General features: G+C 46.0%; 1 protein-coding gene and 1 long non-coding RNA gene across 2 annotated transcripts; both read right to left on the reverse strand.

The window, feature by feature from the left end:
• Positions 1-249: 249 nt before the first annotated feature.
• LOC127774600 (uncharacterized) lies at positions 250-1,013 on the reverse strand. Its single transcript, XM_052300869.1, has one exon. The coding sequence runs from the start codon at positions 987-989 to the stop codon at positions 750-752; it is 240 nt and encodes a 79-aa protein (XP_052156829.1). The 5' UTR covers positions 990-1,013; the 3' UTR covers positions 250-749.
• Positions 1,014-10,896: 9,883 nt separating this feature from the next.
• Positions 10,897-13,240, reverse strand: LOC127773164 (uncharacterized). The gene is made up of 2 exons (XR_008017516.1): positions 12,890-13,240; positions 10,897-12,340 (listed from the first exon to the last, which is right to left on the reverse strand). It is a non-coding gene; the product is annotated as an uncharacterized LOC127773164 (long non-coding RNA).
• Positions 13,241-14,280: the final 1,040 nt, after the last annotated feature.

The raw sequence follows: 14,280 nt of genomic DNA on the forward strand, positions 1-14,280 counted from the left end.
ACTGTAGTGTTTACCTGTTCAATATTTTACCATAACTGAGCTTGCCTAGCTTGTATGGTAAAACCTGCAAAGGAAAGTTCATTTTTTTTTTCAGCGCAGACAATTGACAGATTACCCTGGCCTTGCTGTGTTGCACTTATAATGCAGCTACAGGTAAGGTTCAGAAAATCCATGAAATAAAACTTGACCAGAAATTTCAATTCCACAACATCAAAAAGCAGAGTTCTAACACAGTTTACACACAAATGCTTAACTGAATTGACAAGTAGAAAACCAAACATAGTACATGGGAGGTAGTACACAAGGAAGGAATGACCAGGCCTAATACTTGCTGATCCATCCAACAACTTATACAATCCATTATCTAAGAAAACAACTTATACAATCAAACATAAACACCAAAAGACACCAAGCCAAGAACTAGAAGACAACATTAACAGCCTTAACAAGCAAGTAAGCTACAGGAGGTTCTTACTTAAAAACCTTAACAACCTCCTGAACCTGAAAGGCTAAGACGACTTAACCACACGAAATCAACGAGAAGTATGGATGGATTAGTGCTTACTCTAATATGGCAGCTAATCCAACCAAGACAGGGGCGAGAGGAAGAGATCAACAAGAGATTTTAACTGATTATAAGAGCTCTTCGTAATTATTTTAACTTTGATCCTGAAAAATTCTGCTGCGAGCATAAAAGGAGCCCATAGTAGCAGCAGAAATTGGAGGAGCGGATGGCTTCAGCTTCTAGTTCAGTTGTCGGTGTCGTCGGAGACGGGAACGCCGCCGCCGTTCCTGTCGTTGCGGCCGCGGCCGGCGATGACGCCGGCGAACGCGGCGACGATGTCCTTGATGATCTGCTCCTTGATCTGCCCCCTGCGCGGAGGCGGGAGCAGCGCCGCCCTGCCGCCGCCGCCGCCGCCGGCGCGGTCTCCCGCCGCGGGAGGCATGGCCGGAGCCGGAGCCTGAGCCGGGTAGCTCTCGGTGGCCATCGTCGCCGGCGGGCTGGTCGGTGGTCGGAGATCGGGGGGGGGGGGGGGGGGGGGGGGGAGGGAACAGCTGCGAATGAACGACTGTTTCGCTCGGCGACGGCGAGGCGGGACGGCGCCATTAAATAAGCAGTAAGCTCGGGTCGAGCCCGATTGGTGGGCCCCAAAGTGCGCGTGGGGCCCAAAAAGTGCCCAGTGGGCCCCACTTATGGGCCGATCGCGGGCTGCGACTTTAGGGAGAACAGCCACGTGTGGATGACAAGTGGGGAGGTCTGGATCATCCGGGCCCACTGTCAGTGACACAGATGTTCAAACTTGGTCGGTCCGTGGGTCCCACCTCGCCGCGATTTTTCCACGTAGTAGTCTGTTCCACGCAATCACGGGGCTTTGGCTTTGGCTTGCTCTGCCTTGGATTGCAGCTAGTGGTTTGTGATGGGAACCTCTCCATTTAGCCGCGCTAATCATGACCAAAAACGCAATTAGAAAAGAGAGAAGACAGTGCACGCCTAGAAGCATTGTAGTGCCTACTCCTTCTATCTTAAAAAATACTACTAACAATTACTAATATATTGTTATAAATCTAAATAGATTTTCTATTACTTAAAACTAATATTAGTACTAAGTCATACTTCCTCCTCCGTTTCATATTATAAGTATTTCTAGTGTTGTCTACATTCATATATATAATAATCTAGACATATAAATCTAGATTCATTAACATCTATATAAATATGAATAATGTTAGAAAATTTTTTAACCTGAAATGGAGGAAGTATGTTGATGTATTTTGGAACGATGAAAATAGTTTATTCGGTCAGTGAGCCGGTGGTGGTTCAGTGATCAGCATCAACAAGGTTGATGCGCTTTCGCTTGCTTTATACTACCACAAAATCACCGATGCTTAGGCGCCGCGATGTGGATAAGCATAATAAGCCATAAGGACACGCCAGGTCAACAGCAAGTGGTGCACTGGGAGAGAAGATGCTTTCACATTAGAAGGTACTACTACTTGTGCATAATCCGATTTGTCTGAACTTTCATGCAGCTTGTTCTGCTTGTGTGTGTTTCCTTGTTAGCGAAGAAACTTGAGAAGTTTCAAAAGAAGAAGAGAAGAAACTTGTGAGAGGTAATCCTGGCCGTTGGAGCATCATCATCATGCATGTTTGCGATGGAATGTTCGCGTTACCTCATCAGGAGCACGTCAGCGCGAGCGTTCGCAATCGCGGTTTTTTTATTTTTATTTTTTTGGTGCGAACTCGCAATCACAGGTGTGCGTTGGCAGCTCGGGTTAAGTGGGGTTTGTTCGAACGTAGGGAAGGCGTGAAAATTGCGGTTTGGGCTCGGCTTCCCGAAATCAGATTCTTGCAGTCTTTGAAATAAGTTCACCGGAGGTCCCTCAACTTAACAGCGAGAATTCTTGAGATCCCTTAACCACATAACCAGAAATGTGTACCCCTAAACTCACACTAACCGTTCAAAGGAGGTCCCATGACAGTATATGTGGGTGGTTTTGCTGACGTGGCATCCTAGTCAGCATTTTTTTTAAAAAAGTATGTGGGCCCACATGTCAGTTACATATCTTTTATTTTCTTTTCTTTTCTTCTCCTCCTCTTCTCTTTTCTCTCTTCTCTTTCTCTTCTTCTTCTTCAGTAAGTGAGGCTGGTGGGCGACGGGTGGAGCGGCGATGGGCGGGCGGCGGGCGGAGCGGCGACGACAGGTCCGTGCGGCAGCCGAGCAGCGGTAGGCGAGCGCGGCCTGCGGGCGAGCGGAGGAGCACGGCGGCGGGCGAGCGGACGAGCACGGTGGCAAGCAGAGCGGATGGCGTCCCATGCCCCATGGCGTGGCGGCGGAGATATCGGCCGATCCGGAGTCCAGGAGCACGGAGAGTGTGTAGGACTCGTCGCCGGCGGGGCCGAGCGAGACATTGGGACCGTCGGAGACGGAGAGCGCGAGGATGCAGACGTGGATGCGGACAGGGATGTGGGAGAGGGTGCAGTTGGTGGGGGGAACCAGTAGTGAGAACGACGTGCTCGTTTGCTTTGTCTGCTCTACGCGCCGCTCTCGCCGCCACCGCCGATGCGGCTGGCAGAGTAGGCTGTCGTAGCTCGCCCACCGCCGCCACGCTCCTCCTTCGGCCACCTCCGCCGTTGCGGCCCCCTTCTCTGCCCGCTTTGCTCGTTCGCTTGCCCACCACCGTGCTCGCCCGCCGTTCGCTTTGCCCGCAGCCCGCCATGCTTGCCTTCCGCTCGCCCGCCGCTACTCATCGCCGCTCTGCCCGCATCCCGGCTCCGCTCCGCCCGCCGCCGCCCATCGCCACTCCGCCCGCCTCCGTTCTACCTACAGGCCGCGCTCGCCTGCCGCCGCGCTCGCCTGCCACCCGCCATCGCGGCTCTGCCCGCCGCCCGCGCTCGCCTGCCGCCGCCCGCCGCCGCTCGCCTGCCGCGCGGACCCACCGCCGCGCTCGCCTGCCGCCCGTCTATCGCCGCTCAGCCCACCGGCCGCCAGCCTCACCCACTGAAGAAGAGAAAGAGAAGAGATAAAAGAGAAGAGGAGGAGAAGAAACGAAAAGAAAAAAAAGATGTGCAACTGATACGTGGGCCTCACGTACTTTTTTTAATTTTTCTTGCTGACTAGGATGCCACGTTAGCGAAACCACCCTCATATACTGCCATGGAACCTTCTTTGAACGGTTTGTGTAAGTTTAGGGGTACACATTTCTGGTTTTGTGGTTAAGTGACCTTAAAAAATCTCGCTGTTAAGTTGAGGGACCTCCGGTGAACTTATTCCACAGTCTTTCTCTTGTTTTTGCCGGCTGTTTTTCCGAATATTCAGTTCCTCCTTTAAATAAGACCAAAGTACCCTATCTCACCCACTCAAGCATCATTTTCTTAAGCACCATTCTACTTTCCATACTTCTAAAAATAAAATTACATAGAACTGTCTCCCATTTGAAATGGGATACCTTAATAACCATATATATGATCATCTTGTCCACACCATTACATCACCTATTTGATGTTATTCTTATCCTTCCTCCCCCCCCTCTCTCAATCTCTCTCTCGTCCTCATGGCTCAACAGCCGAGAGCGCCATGCAACCATCGGTTCGTGTGATCAATGATGATTAGCTCCGTGTTGCCGTGGAAGGCTGACTCCACTCAAGGTGGAGGGATTGCGGGGCTGATTTTTGAGGCTTCTCTAGTTCGCAATAGTTTTGGTTGCCAACTGTGATTCACGGCAAGCTTCTTCTATTGAGCATCTTTCCCATCCTTGAGAAGGTACCATGAGGTACGAGGTATCAATCTAATCTAACCGTTGATTTAACAGGGGTATGATTGGGCTAAAAAAAATTAGGTCTCTCTTCGACGTCGTCGTCGCCCATCGAGGGCCGTCGGGCATCGAGGCCGGCGCCGTAGTCGTCGCCCATTGAGCCCGCCGCCGCCGTCATCGTCGGGCATCGAGCTCGCCGCCGCCGTCGGGCATCGACCGCCGCCGTCGTCGCCCATCGAGGCCGCTGCCGCCGTCGGGCACCCCAACGCCGTCGGCCATCGACCCCCGCCGCCATCGCGCATCCAGCCACTGCCGTCACGCATCGAGCCCTCCGTCGTCGTCGCCCATCGAGGTTGCCGCCACCGTCACGCGTCACGCATCCAACCACCGCCGTCGTGCATCCAGCCCTCCGCGGCCGCCGCCGCTGTCGCTGTCGCGCATCGTGGCCGCCGCCGCCGCCGCGCATCGAGGCTGCCACCGCCGCCGCTGCCGCTGCCGCCGGCCGCCGAGAAAAAGCATCGAGGCTGCCGCCGCCGCCGTCGCGCATCAAGGCCGCCGCCGCTGCCGCTGCCGCCGCCGTCGGCCATCGAACCCACCGAGCCGCTGTCACGCCTTTCGCCGGTCTCGCCGCAAATCCGCAATCTTCCCGATTTTTCCCCTCGTGAAACAGTAAAGGACAGAAATACCCTTCCACTAATGGTACTGCTTGAAAGAGAAGGTGCAGTACCATGAGGTACGGATGATTTCTGACCGTTGGATGATGCTAGATCAACGGTCAGGATTTGGTACTGCACAACCTCAAGGACAGTAAAAAAACTCCTAATACTATCATGATGCTCAAGTGCATCATATTGGTGATATCATGATACTTGGGTATTATACCTAACGTCTAGCGATATCACACTAATACCTACTTAGTACCATGGCCTGGCCTGGTACCCCAAATACTCGGTACCTGGACCCTGATACCAAGGCTTGGTACCTTGGTACGAGACACTCGGTAGGTACTGGATCTGGTATCTCTATGTATCAAGTTCGATACCCTAGGTACTTGGTACCAAATCGTGGAGAGGGAGCATGTGCCGTTGCTTCTCCCTTCCTCTCCTCGATGCCTCCCTCTTTCTTTGCTATTGCTATGGCTGAGTGAGGGAGCTAAGAGGGAGCGCCTCTACTTCATTGTGTTTTGTACGTGGGAGCTCGAGTCGGAGAGGAAAGGAAACAGTTCATCACTTCTTCCTATATAGTTGGTACCCACTATAAGTATTAACACTATAAAGAAGCATCCAAGTTAAGCCACATTATCGATAACCAATAGCCATCCGATCGAATACATCTTTGTTTGTTTAGCTGGCATGCACAGCCATGCAGGCCTTAAGTAAGCAAACTGCCATGGGTAATTAAGCACATCAATGGATGACACACTTAAGTGCTCCTGGTCATGCATATGTCCCTTGATCATATCAAGCCATTACTATGTCCCTTGACTATCTACTACTCAAATGCCAACTTTACACTTTATTATTTTAGAATGTTTACTTTTGATATTTCAATTCTTCAATTATGTTTGTAAGCACATATTTACAAAGTTGTTTATCATCATTATAAAATCTCATAGCAACACGCGGGGTATAAAACTAGTTAAATATATTCGGACGGTATCCCGTGTTGTAGGTTGTAGCTGTACTCTGTTATAAAAATCAAACTGAGATTAGAAAAAAATCATAATGATTTGTGTTAACAGTATCCTTGCTGCTCCCTTGACCTCGAAAAAAAAAATTCTCACAGTGGAAAAATCGATCATCGTGCACCCACCATCTAATAATCGTTGCAGCAAAGAATAACCTAATTAAAATTCCAATAGGACAACGCTTTATATCAATGTCTAGACAAACTATCTAGGTCTCACTACTAGTTCTCCCTCCATTCCAAATTCCAAATTGATCTACATATTTCATAGGTACACTAAGATAAAAAAAAGCTAATAACTCTTTTATACTATATTTACTCTAGCAACAAACTCGATACATGCGCCATCCTCACTATTTTCTAGCCAATAGCAAATCAAGATATTGCATGTGGGTTATAAATACTTGTGTGCATGGATGCATGCATCAATGTCCATTTACTTCAATGCACAAATAACGAATAGACCTAATGAATAAACAAAAATATATAGATCATTTAAAAATAACCCAAAAAATATATATAGATCAATTTGGAATGAAGAGAGTATTTATTATCGGTAACTTTCTATCCAATTTATCTCAAAATAAATAAATCTAAATAAATCTAGTAATGCTCACACTGTATTCACGTGCACTGATGCACAGTGCAGTTCCACGTAATGGACACGCACTCGCTGATCATGCGCCAAAAAAAAAGCAAAGGTGGCTTATACACGATGACTCGCTGTCGAATATATGTTTCCGCCTTTGCACTGTACGTTCAATCGATATAGATGCTTCTGTGGCACGCAAGTTTCATATAACCAAGGTTGCGCAGTTGCGCTAGCTTTTCTCTCCGCTGGAAATTAAGACGCATTTGCAGAATTGAATACTGGGAATTTCTTTCTTTCTTTCTTTTTTTTTAAAGAAAATCTCTTTTCACAAATCACAAGATGAGCAGAGAAAGGTTGAAAGGAGAGTAGCTCTCATTGAGCACAATAATACAGACCATGCAGCATGGAAGTTTATATTGCATATACACAGCTTCTCTTCTTAGGGCAATTTTAGTTCACGAAAAGAAAATTTTTAGGTGTCACATCGGATGTTTGACCGGATGGTGGAAGGAGTTTTCGGACACGAATGAAAAAAACACTAATTTTATAACTCGCCTGGAAACCATGAGACGAATATTTTGAGCTTAATTAATCCATCATAGCACATGTGTGGATTACTGTAGCACTTATGGCTAATCATAGACTAATTAGGCTCAAAAGATTCGTCTCACGATTTCCTCCCTAATTGTGCAATTAGTTTTTTAAAATCTATATTTAATGCTCTATACATGTGTCCAAAGATTCGATGTGATGTTTTTGGGAAAAAAATTTAGAGAAGTAAACCAGGCCTTACTTGTATTTATACATCTCTAATACATTTATATACACATATCGAACTTGGCAGACAGATCCATTTCCCTTGTCTTCATTCAAGCCAAGAAATGAACAGCTGCTCTGTATAGTAGCAGAGAGTAGAGACAGACATGATGGAGAATCAAAATAGCATATGCATCTATTTGCACAGTACCAGAGCATTAGAGAAGAACACAAACTAAGGAAGTATATGTAGTGCAACTGCAAGAACACACATCTAGTTATTATTGTAGCTTGCTTCTCTCCTGATGAAACTGTTGAGATGATCTGCAGCCTGGGCCGAGTTGGAGTCGTCATCAGCAGCAGCGTTGTTGGCCATGAGGTTGCTGATGCTCCTCACGATCCTGCGCTTGACCTGCCCCCTCTTCAGCGGTGGCCTCTTCTCCTTCGCCACGTTGGCGCCGCCGCCGCTCAAGTAGTTGCCGTAGTAGCTGTACTCCATCACCCTGCAAGGCTGCAACTTAACACACACTGATCTCTCTCTAGCTTCTTCTTCTTGCCTCTGTCACTGTGTGTGAGTGATTTGTTCTGTTGGGGATGGGGAGATGTGAGGTATTTATAGGCAAATGAATAGCAGCCTCATCTCTGCCTGCAGGGTCTCGTGCCACCTCGTGTGAACGCACGCGAACGTAAGTGACAAATTAAAGGGAACTTATGCGGTTAACCTCATGTTAAGGGCGATGTGGACGTCAGACGTGAGAATCAGTGACTGGTATCGTTGAAGCAGGGCATGGTTTAGACGCACGAGGGTCAGAATGCCAGATTAATTGGCTAGTCAGCACAAGGAAGCCATGAAAGCCACTCTTACCAATTTTAAGGCAGTTTCTAAAACAAAAATTTTCACACTGTCACATTAAATATTTAAATACATGTATGAAGTATTAAATATGAATAAAAAAAACCAATTACACATATTGTGTGTAAATTGCGAGATGAATCTTTTAAGCCTAATTGCGCCATGATTTGACAATGTGGTGTTACAGTAAACATCTGCTAATGGCGGATTAATTAGGCTTAATAAATTCATCTCGCAGTTTCTTGACGGAATCTGTAATTTGTTTTGTTATTAGACTACGTTTAATACTTCAAATGTGTCCATATATCCGGTGTGACAACCAAACCCAAAAATTTTCCCAACTAAACAAGGCCTAAGTGGAAGAGTCTCACTTCGCTAACTAAACAAGGCCTAAGTGGAAGAGTCTCACTTTGCTGTTCTCTACTGATACTAGAAAACAATGTCAACCATTAATCTTATTTGATCGAAGGGTCATATCCATTTCTATTACCACCACACTTAATAATAGTAGAAATGTCATGGGCTATTATTGTCCAGGAAAAAATATTAACGGTCTGATGAATGGATACAAAACTTTTTTTTTACGATGGATAGATAAAATCTGAAATACCAGCATTACTTCTAATCACTAAGTTAGTAAAGCACTGATATGACCTTATAAATTATAGCAATTTTAGATCCTTAAGGAAGGAGGTACCATGAGGTACCACTTTTTCTACTGTAAATTTGGTATCTCTTAGTACCTAGGTACTATGAGGTACCAGATTTTACACTATTTTTTTAATTACCTCATGGTACCTCCTCAAGAACCGTAGAATTGCTCTATGAATTAACAACTCAGATCAATTCTGCTAATAGTATGGTATTACTAGTAGAGAGTGTCGTAGCGTTGCTCTTAGTGGAAGGTTTCGTTCATGAGCCTAACTACGGTGCTCTCTACTAATAGTAAAAAGTGATATGAACGGTTGATCTCATTTGATCGAAAAGTTTAGATCTGTGTGTACTACCACCCCCAGTTAACGATAGTAGAAATGTGGAGGAACATTATTGTAAAAAATTTGTGTGAAGGGATATAATCGTCATTTAGCAGAGACTAAACCTTTTTTTCTCCTACTCTTTTTTGGCTTTTTCAATGGAATATGAGTGATTGCCAGTGGAATGGATGACAACTATAGGATTAAATTACTATTTTACTCTTAATAATGAACGGGTCATATTATTATATATTACCAGTAGAGAGCACCGGAGCATCGCACTTCATTTTATGTTTTCAAGAGTGTTACATAAGGCAACAAGAAATTTAATTGTTTGTTAAAATAGCCCACACGATGTATTGTTTCATTTTTTTTTTGTTATTGTTTCAGAGACAACACATGCAGAGACAGATCACATTGGAAATAGTATATACAAAATGAAACTCATTTCATCTCCTTCTTTATTAATTACTTGTCACATCACCAAAAATATTGGCATGCCACCCCATTTAATGAGAATGGAACTTCTATTGAGAGTGGCCCCTATCGTTTATCGACTATAAGTCAAAATTTAGTTTGAAAGTTGATTTTAGGGATTTTAATCTTAATATATTATTTAACACCTACTTTTAAACTACATAAATGGAAGTGTTTTTCCATAAATTATTATTTTAAGGACCTATAAATCTTTTATTGGTATGGCTTATCAGCTCAGCTATATAGCTCAACTAATCAGAGATGCTAACTAGTGTTCCAAAGGAAACCTAAATTTTGCCCTTGATGGTTTGTCATTTTCGTTCTGATTATGATCTATGGGCATCATGCACCTTTCAAAGTTTCACGCAAATCAATGGACTTTCCAGCTTGAGTAGATTTTCAGTTTAGGTCTTGTTGGATTAATCCTTAAAAAAAATTAGATGGAACTAAGAAGGATTAATTTTACCTCTTAATTTCTTTTATTTTTTTTCTTCATTTCTCTTATAAAAGGGATTAACCTAACAAGAAAAAGGAGAACTAGTTACCCTCGTTTTCTTACTGAACTGTCAGATGAATGTGCAGTTGTGCTTGTGCACAGTCACCTGATCAGCTATGGCTGTAGATAACTACAAGCATTTCGTGTAGCTTTGCACTGGACCTCAGAGAAAAAGAAGACGTGCTAGCTATCTTTGCACTCCTATCACAACTTTACACTACCACTCCATGTTTTTTTTTACACTTCAAATTTGTATCAACTCGATGCATTGACAAAAAAGAAACCTTACCGCTCAAGTTGTACACTGTGTACACATAAGCCGAATATTTACGATATCCAAATGGATCAGGATCTGATGCCAAAGTGGCGAAAAAGGGTAAGATATATATACCTGCGCTTTCACATTTTTCTGACGCATCTGAAAGATATTTAAAAAGATCTGTACACAGTACGCGGAGAAAGTGCAGGTATATATCTGACACTTTCGCATTTTCGGCACAGCACAGCATGATGCTATAATCACGTATCCGAGGTAGTATGTTTACATAGATATTTCCAATTCGACAGAAATTTGGATGCAAATTAATCAAGACTCTGCAAATTAGTTGAGCGGAGAAAATATAGAAAAATAAATGAAACAACCAAAATGAACATTTTAGTGTATAACTTTTATATTGCTACTCTTAATTAGCTGCTAAAAAGCCAAGGTTAAAAAATAAAAACAATGAAAAGAACTAGATTAATTTAAAATTAATTTTAAAATTCAAATATTGAATGTACGTAGCTGATTAAGGAAAACTGAAGAAGACGAGATTTTTTTGTAACTAATTTATTTCAAGAGTTCGTAACTACCTACAAACTTTGTCAAGTAGGGTAAAACCATTTTAGTCAGTTAGCTAGACCTTATTGGAAAAAGTACACCTAAGGTCCCTCAACTTGTCGGCGAGTTACAAAATCGTCCCCAAACCGCAAAACTAGATATTCAACGTCCCTCAACTTCCAAAACCGTTTACTTTAGGTCTTTCGGTGGTTTTGATCCTAACTTTATCCGACATGGCGGCTGAGTCAGAGTGGGCCCCACATGTCAGTATGCCACGTCATCACCTCCTCTCTCTCTCACTTTTCTCCTCTGTTGGCTGGCCGACGGGTCGGAGGAGGTCGTTGGGCGAAGACGGGCGACGGCTGGGGAAGACCGGAGGCGCACGGCCGGCCGACGGACGCTCGCCGCCGTCATCGCCGTGGCCGCTGGACGCCGGCGCCGACGTGGAAGCGGTCCCCGAGCTCACTGGCGTGGACCCCAGCGGTGGTGAGGTGAGCGAGGATGCGCGGGGTGGTGGGGGCGGCCTCGGATGCAGAGGCGACGGAGGCGGCGGGCGGCGGTCGACGTCGACAATCTGGAGGCGGAGGCGCGCCGGTGCCTCTCTTGGATCTCGGCCACCACGCTGGAGCAGATGAGGCTGGGAGCGGAGGAGGCCCGCGGGCACCGGGCGGTGTGTCGTCGGCGCGTCGCCGCCCTCACCAACGACGTGGAGAGCGCGATTCCAGAGAGAGAGAGAGTGAGAGAGAGAGATGTGGGCGGTGGCCAACGACGCGGCGCTCCAAGTAGATCGTGAGGTCGAAGCAGCCGGGCTGCCCTGGATCGAGGCGCTACAGATCCACCGTCGGCGGAACGAACGAGCAACAGTAGAGGGAGCAGTCAATCAGTCATCACTTCCCTCCCTTGAGTATTAGGAGTGGTTCTCAGTTTCTCGCTCGATTCACTTGCACACTCTTTCACTCCACTGCTCCAGTCCAGTGTGTTCACATGCTCTGCCCCAACGCAATTCAAGCAAGCAGATGAGATCGATGATGCGTCTCATGATTTGCTGCCTCCTGGTCTCTGCGGGGGTCGGGGGAATCACAGGCGAGGGCAACTCGGAAGTGGTGCTCCTCCTGCAGCGCGTGAAGCCGGTGCTGCGGAGGGAAGGCGGGAACGCGCAGCTGGCCACCTGGACCGCCTCCACCCCGCTCTGCCTGTGGCGTGGCCTCCGCCAAATCCCAGGAGGCCGTTGTACATCCCCTATCGTCGTCCCTGCTGCTGCATCCCAGTCGCCTCGGCTTGAGGATGTCCTTCCCCTTCATCATGTTACAGAGCCGGTGGCCGGCAGAGTAGAAGAGCGGCGGTGGCGAAGACGGGCTGAGGCCGGGGGAGACCGGAGGCCGGCGCCGCCGCCCTCCCCTTCTCCCACGTCGCCGGTGACCTCCTCCGGACCCTGCGAGAACAGAAAAGTGAGAGAGAGAGAGAGAGAGAGAGAGGGGGAGGGGAGGAAGGGAAAGGAGGGGAGGGGAAAGAGATGATTATGTGGCACCCTGACATGTGGGACCCATGTGGGTCCTACGCTGACTCAGCTGCTACGTTAGATAAACCGGGGTCAAAAACCATTGAAGGACCTAAAACGAACGGTTTTGTAAGTTGAGGGACGTTGTATATCTGGTTTTGTGGTTGGAGGATATTTTGGTAACCCGATGACAAGTTGAGGGACCTTTGGTGTACTTTTTCCGACCTTATTTAGATATATGGTCCATATTGGCATGGAGTGGTAGACTAGTGTTTTGGTCTATCTGAATAAGGTATATGCTGGTGCAAATTATTGTTATTCTTTGATGTAGTATTGGGAGAATACTGGTACACGGGCGCCTGATTAGACAAGAAAGAATCGGGACACTGCTACTCCTATATCTGCGAATAAAATTTAAAAATATATCTTTTTTTCGTATTTTCTGTTTATATATACAGGCGAAAAAGAATTGTATGAATATACCTCTTCCGCGGAACGGGGCGCGGGACCGCCACTCGCCGTGCGCTCCCGTGGCTTGGCCGCGCGGGACCGCCGCTTGCCGTGCGCTCCCGCGTTGCCGTTGCGCGCGACCGTTTCGGTCGGCAGCGGCATGCATGCATCATTGCGTCATTGCTCATGCATGCATCATTGCGTCATTGGTCAGCTCGGCTGGATGCATGCACGGCTCCGCAGGGCAGGTACGCGGGACCGCTCGGTCCCGCAGTGCAGCCGCGCGGGACCGGCGCTCCCGGAGCGTCCGCGGACAACTTTTTTCACGGTCGCGCGTCCCCGCCGTGCGGGACCGTGACGTCGCGCGCGGGAGCGACGGTTCCGCACGGCCGTTCCGCGGGAGCGAGTGGCTCCGCGTCGGTCCCGCACCTTCATTGGTAGAGGCATATTTTCGCAATTCTTTCCCATACATATATATAAACGTAAAACGTTGAAAAAAAAGGTATATATTCAATTTTTATTCCTACATCTGTATATATGGTAGGTTATACTAGTTAGCTTCTTCTCCCTCCCTCCTCCTCACCTTAAATATTTTTTTTTCTAACTACTTATCCGATCTACGATTCAATCACACCATTGTATTTGACGTAATTAAATCTTTGTAACAAGATATCACATGGTTATATTCTAATGAAAAATGTATATTTTAAACCGTTAGAACTCAATAATTTATCTGCGATAGCGACATGTTTCAACGTGCGTTCCATTGTGTTTCATAAATTTCACATAACTACCTCCCTCTATTCTGTCTCCTGCTTCTCTCTCCATTTTATCCATCCATGCATGCATTTAACGAGCTTTAAAATAATTTTTTTTTCCTAAACTACTTATCCAACTTATAATTTGAGCGTATCACTGTATTTGTTGTAATTAAAATGAAGATTCGCATGATTATATTTTGATAAAAGAAAAACACATGTTTCAGAACATTAAAACTCATTGTTCGTTTCATATGTGATAGCAACATGTTTCAATACATGTTATCACCGTGTTTCACAAAATTTTTAAGTGTTTCAATTGCTGATTTGTCTGTTTCACCATATACAATTTTAATGTTTTACTCGTTGGTCAATTAAAATATTTGACCCTGATTTTTTTTTAGAAATCGGATGCCAAATTGTAGATTCTTCCGTAGTATTGCATTGTGCTTTGTGTGTTGGAATTTTAGTTATAGAGATCATTCTATTCACCGAAGACTCTACTAGGTTTAGAGATTCTAGATTTATAGAAATAGGGTCAGAATCTAAAAAAGCAGGATATCGTGCTCCGAGCTTGATTAGCTTCATGATCTAGAGAAAAGAAAAATCTAAATTATTTAAGAAAGTTCACTACGCCAGAACCCTACATCTGTGACGGCATGCCAG

The sequence above is a fragment of the Oryza glaberrima genome, chromosome 5 (genome assembly GCF_000147395.1).
Source record: "Oryza glaberrima chromosome 5, OglaRS2, whole genome shotgun sequence".
In the NCBI taxonomy this organism is placed as follows: domain Eukaryota; kingdom Viridiplantae; phylum Streptophyta; class Magnoliopsida; order Poales; family Poaceae; genus Oryza; species Oryza glaberrima.

Excerpts from the sequence above, each read along its gene's own strand:
- LOC127774600 (XM_052300869.1), bottom strand. The coding sequence starts at position 989 with ATGGCCACCGAGAGCTACCCGGCTCAGGCTCCGGCTCCGGCCATGCCT.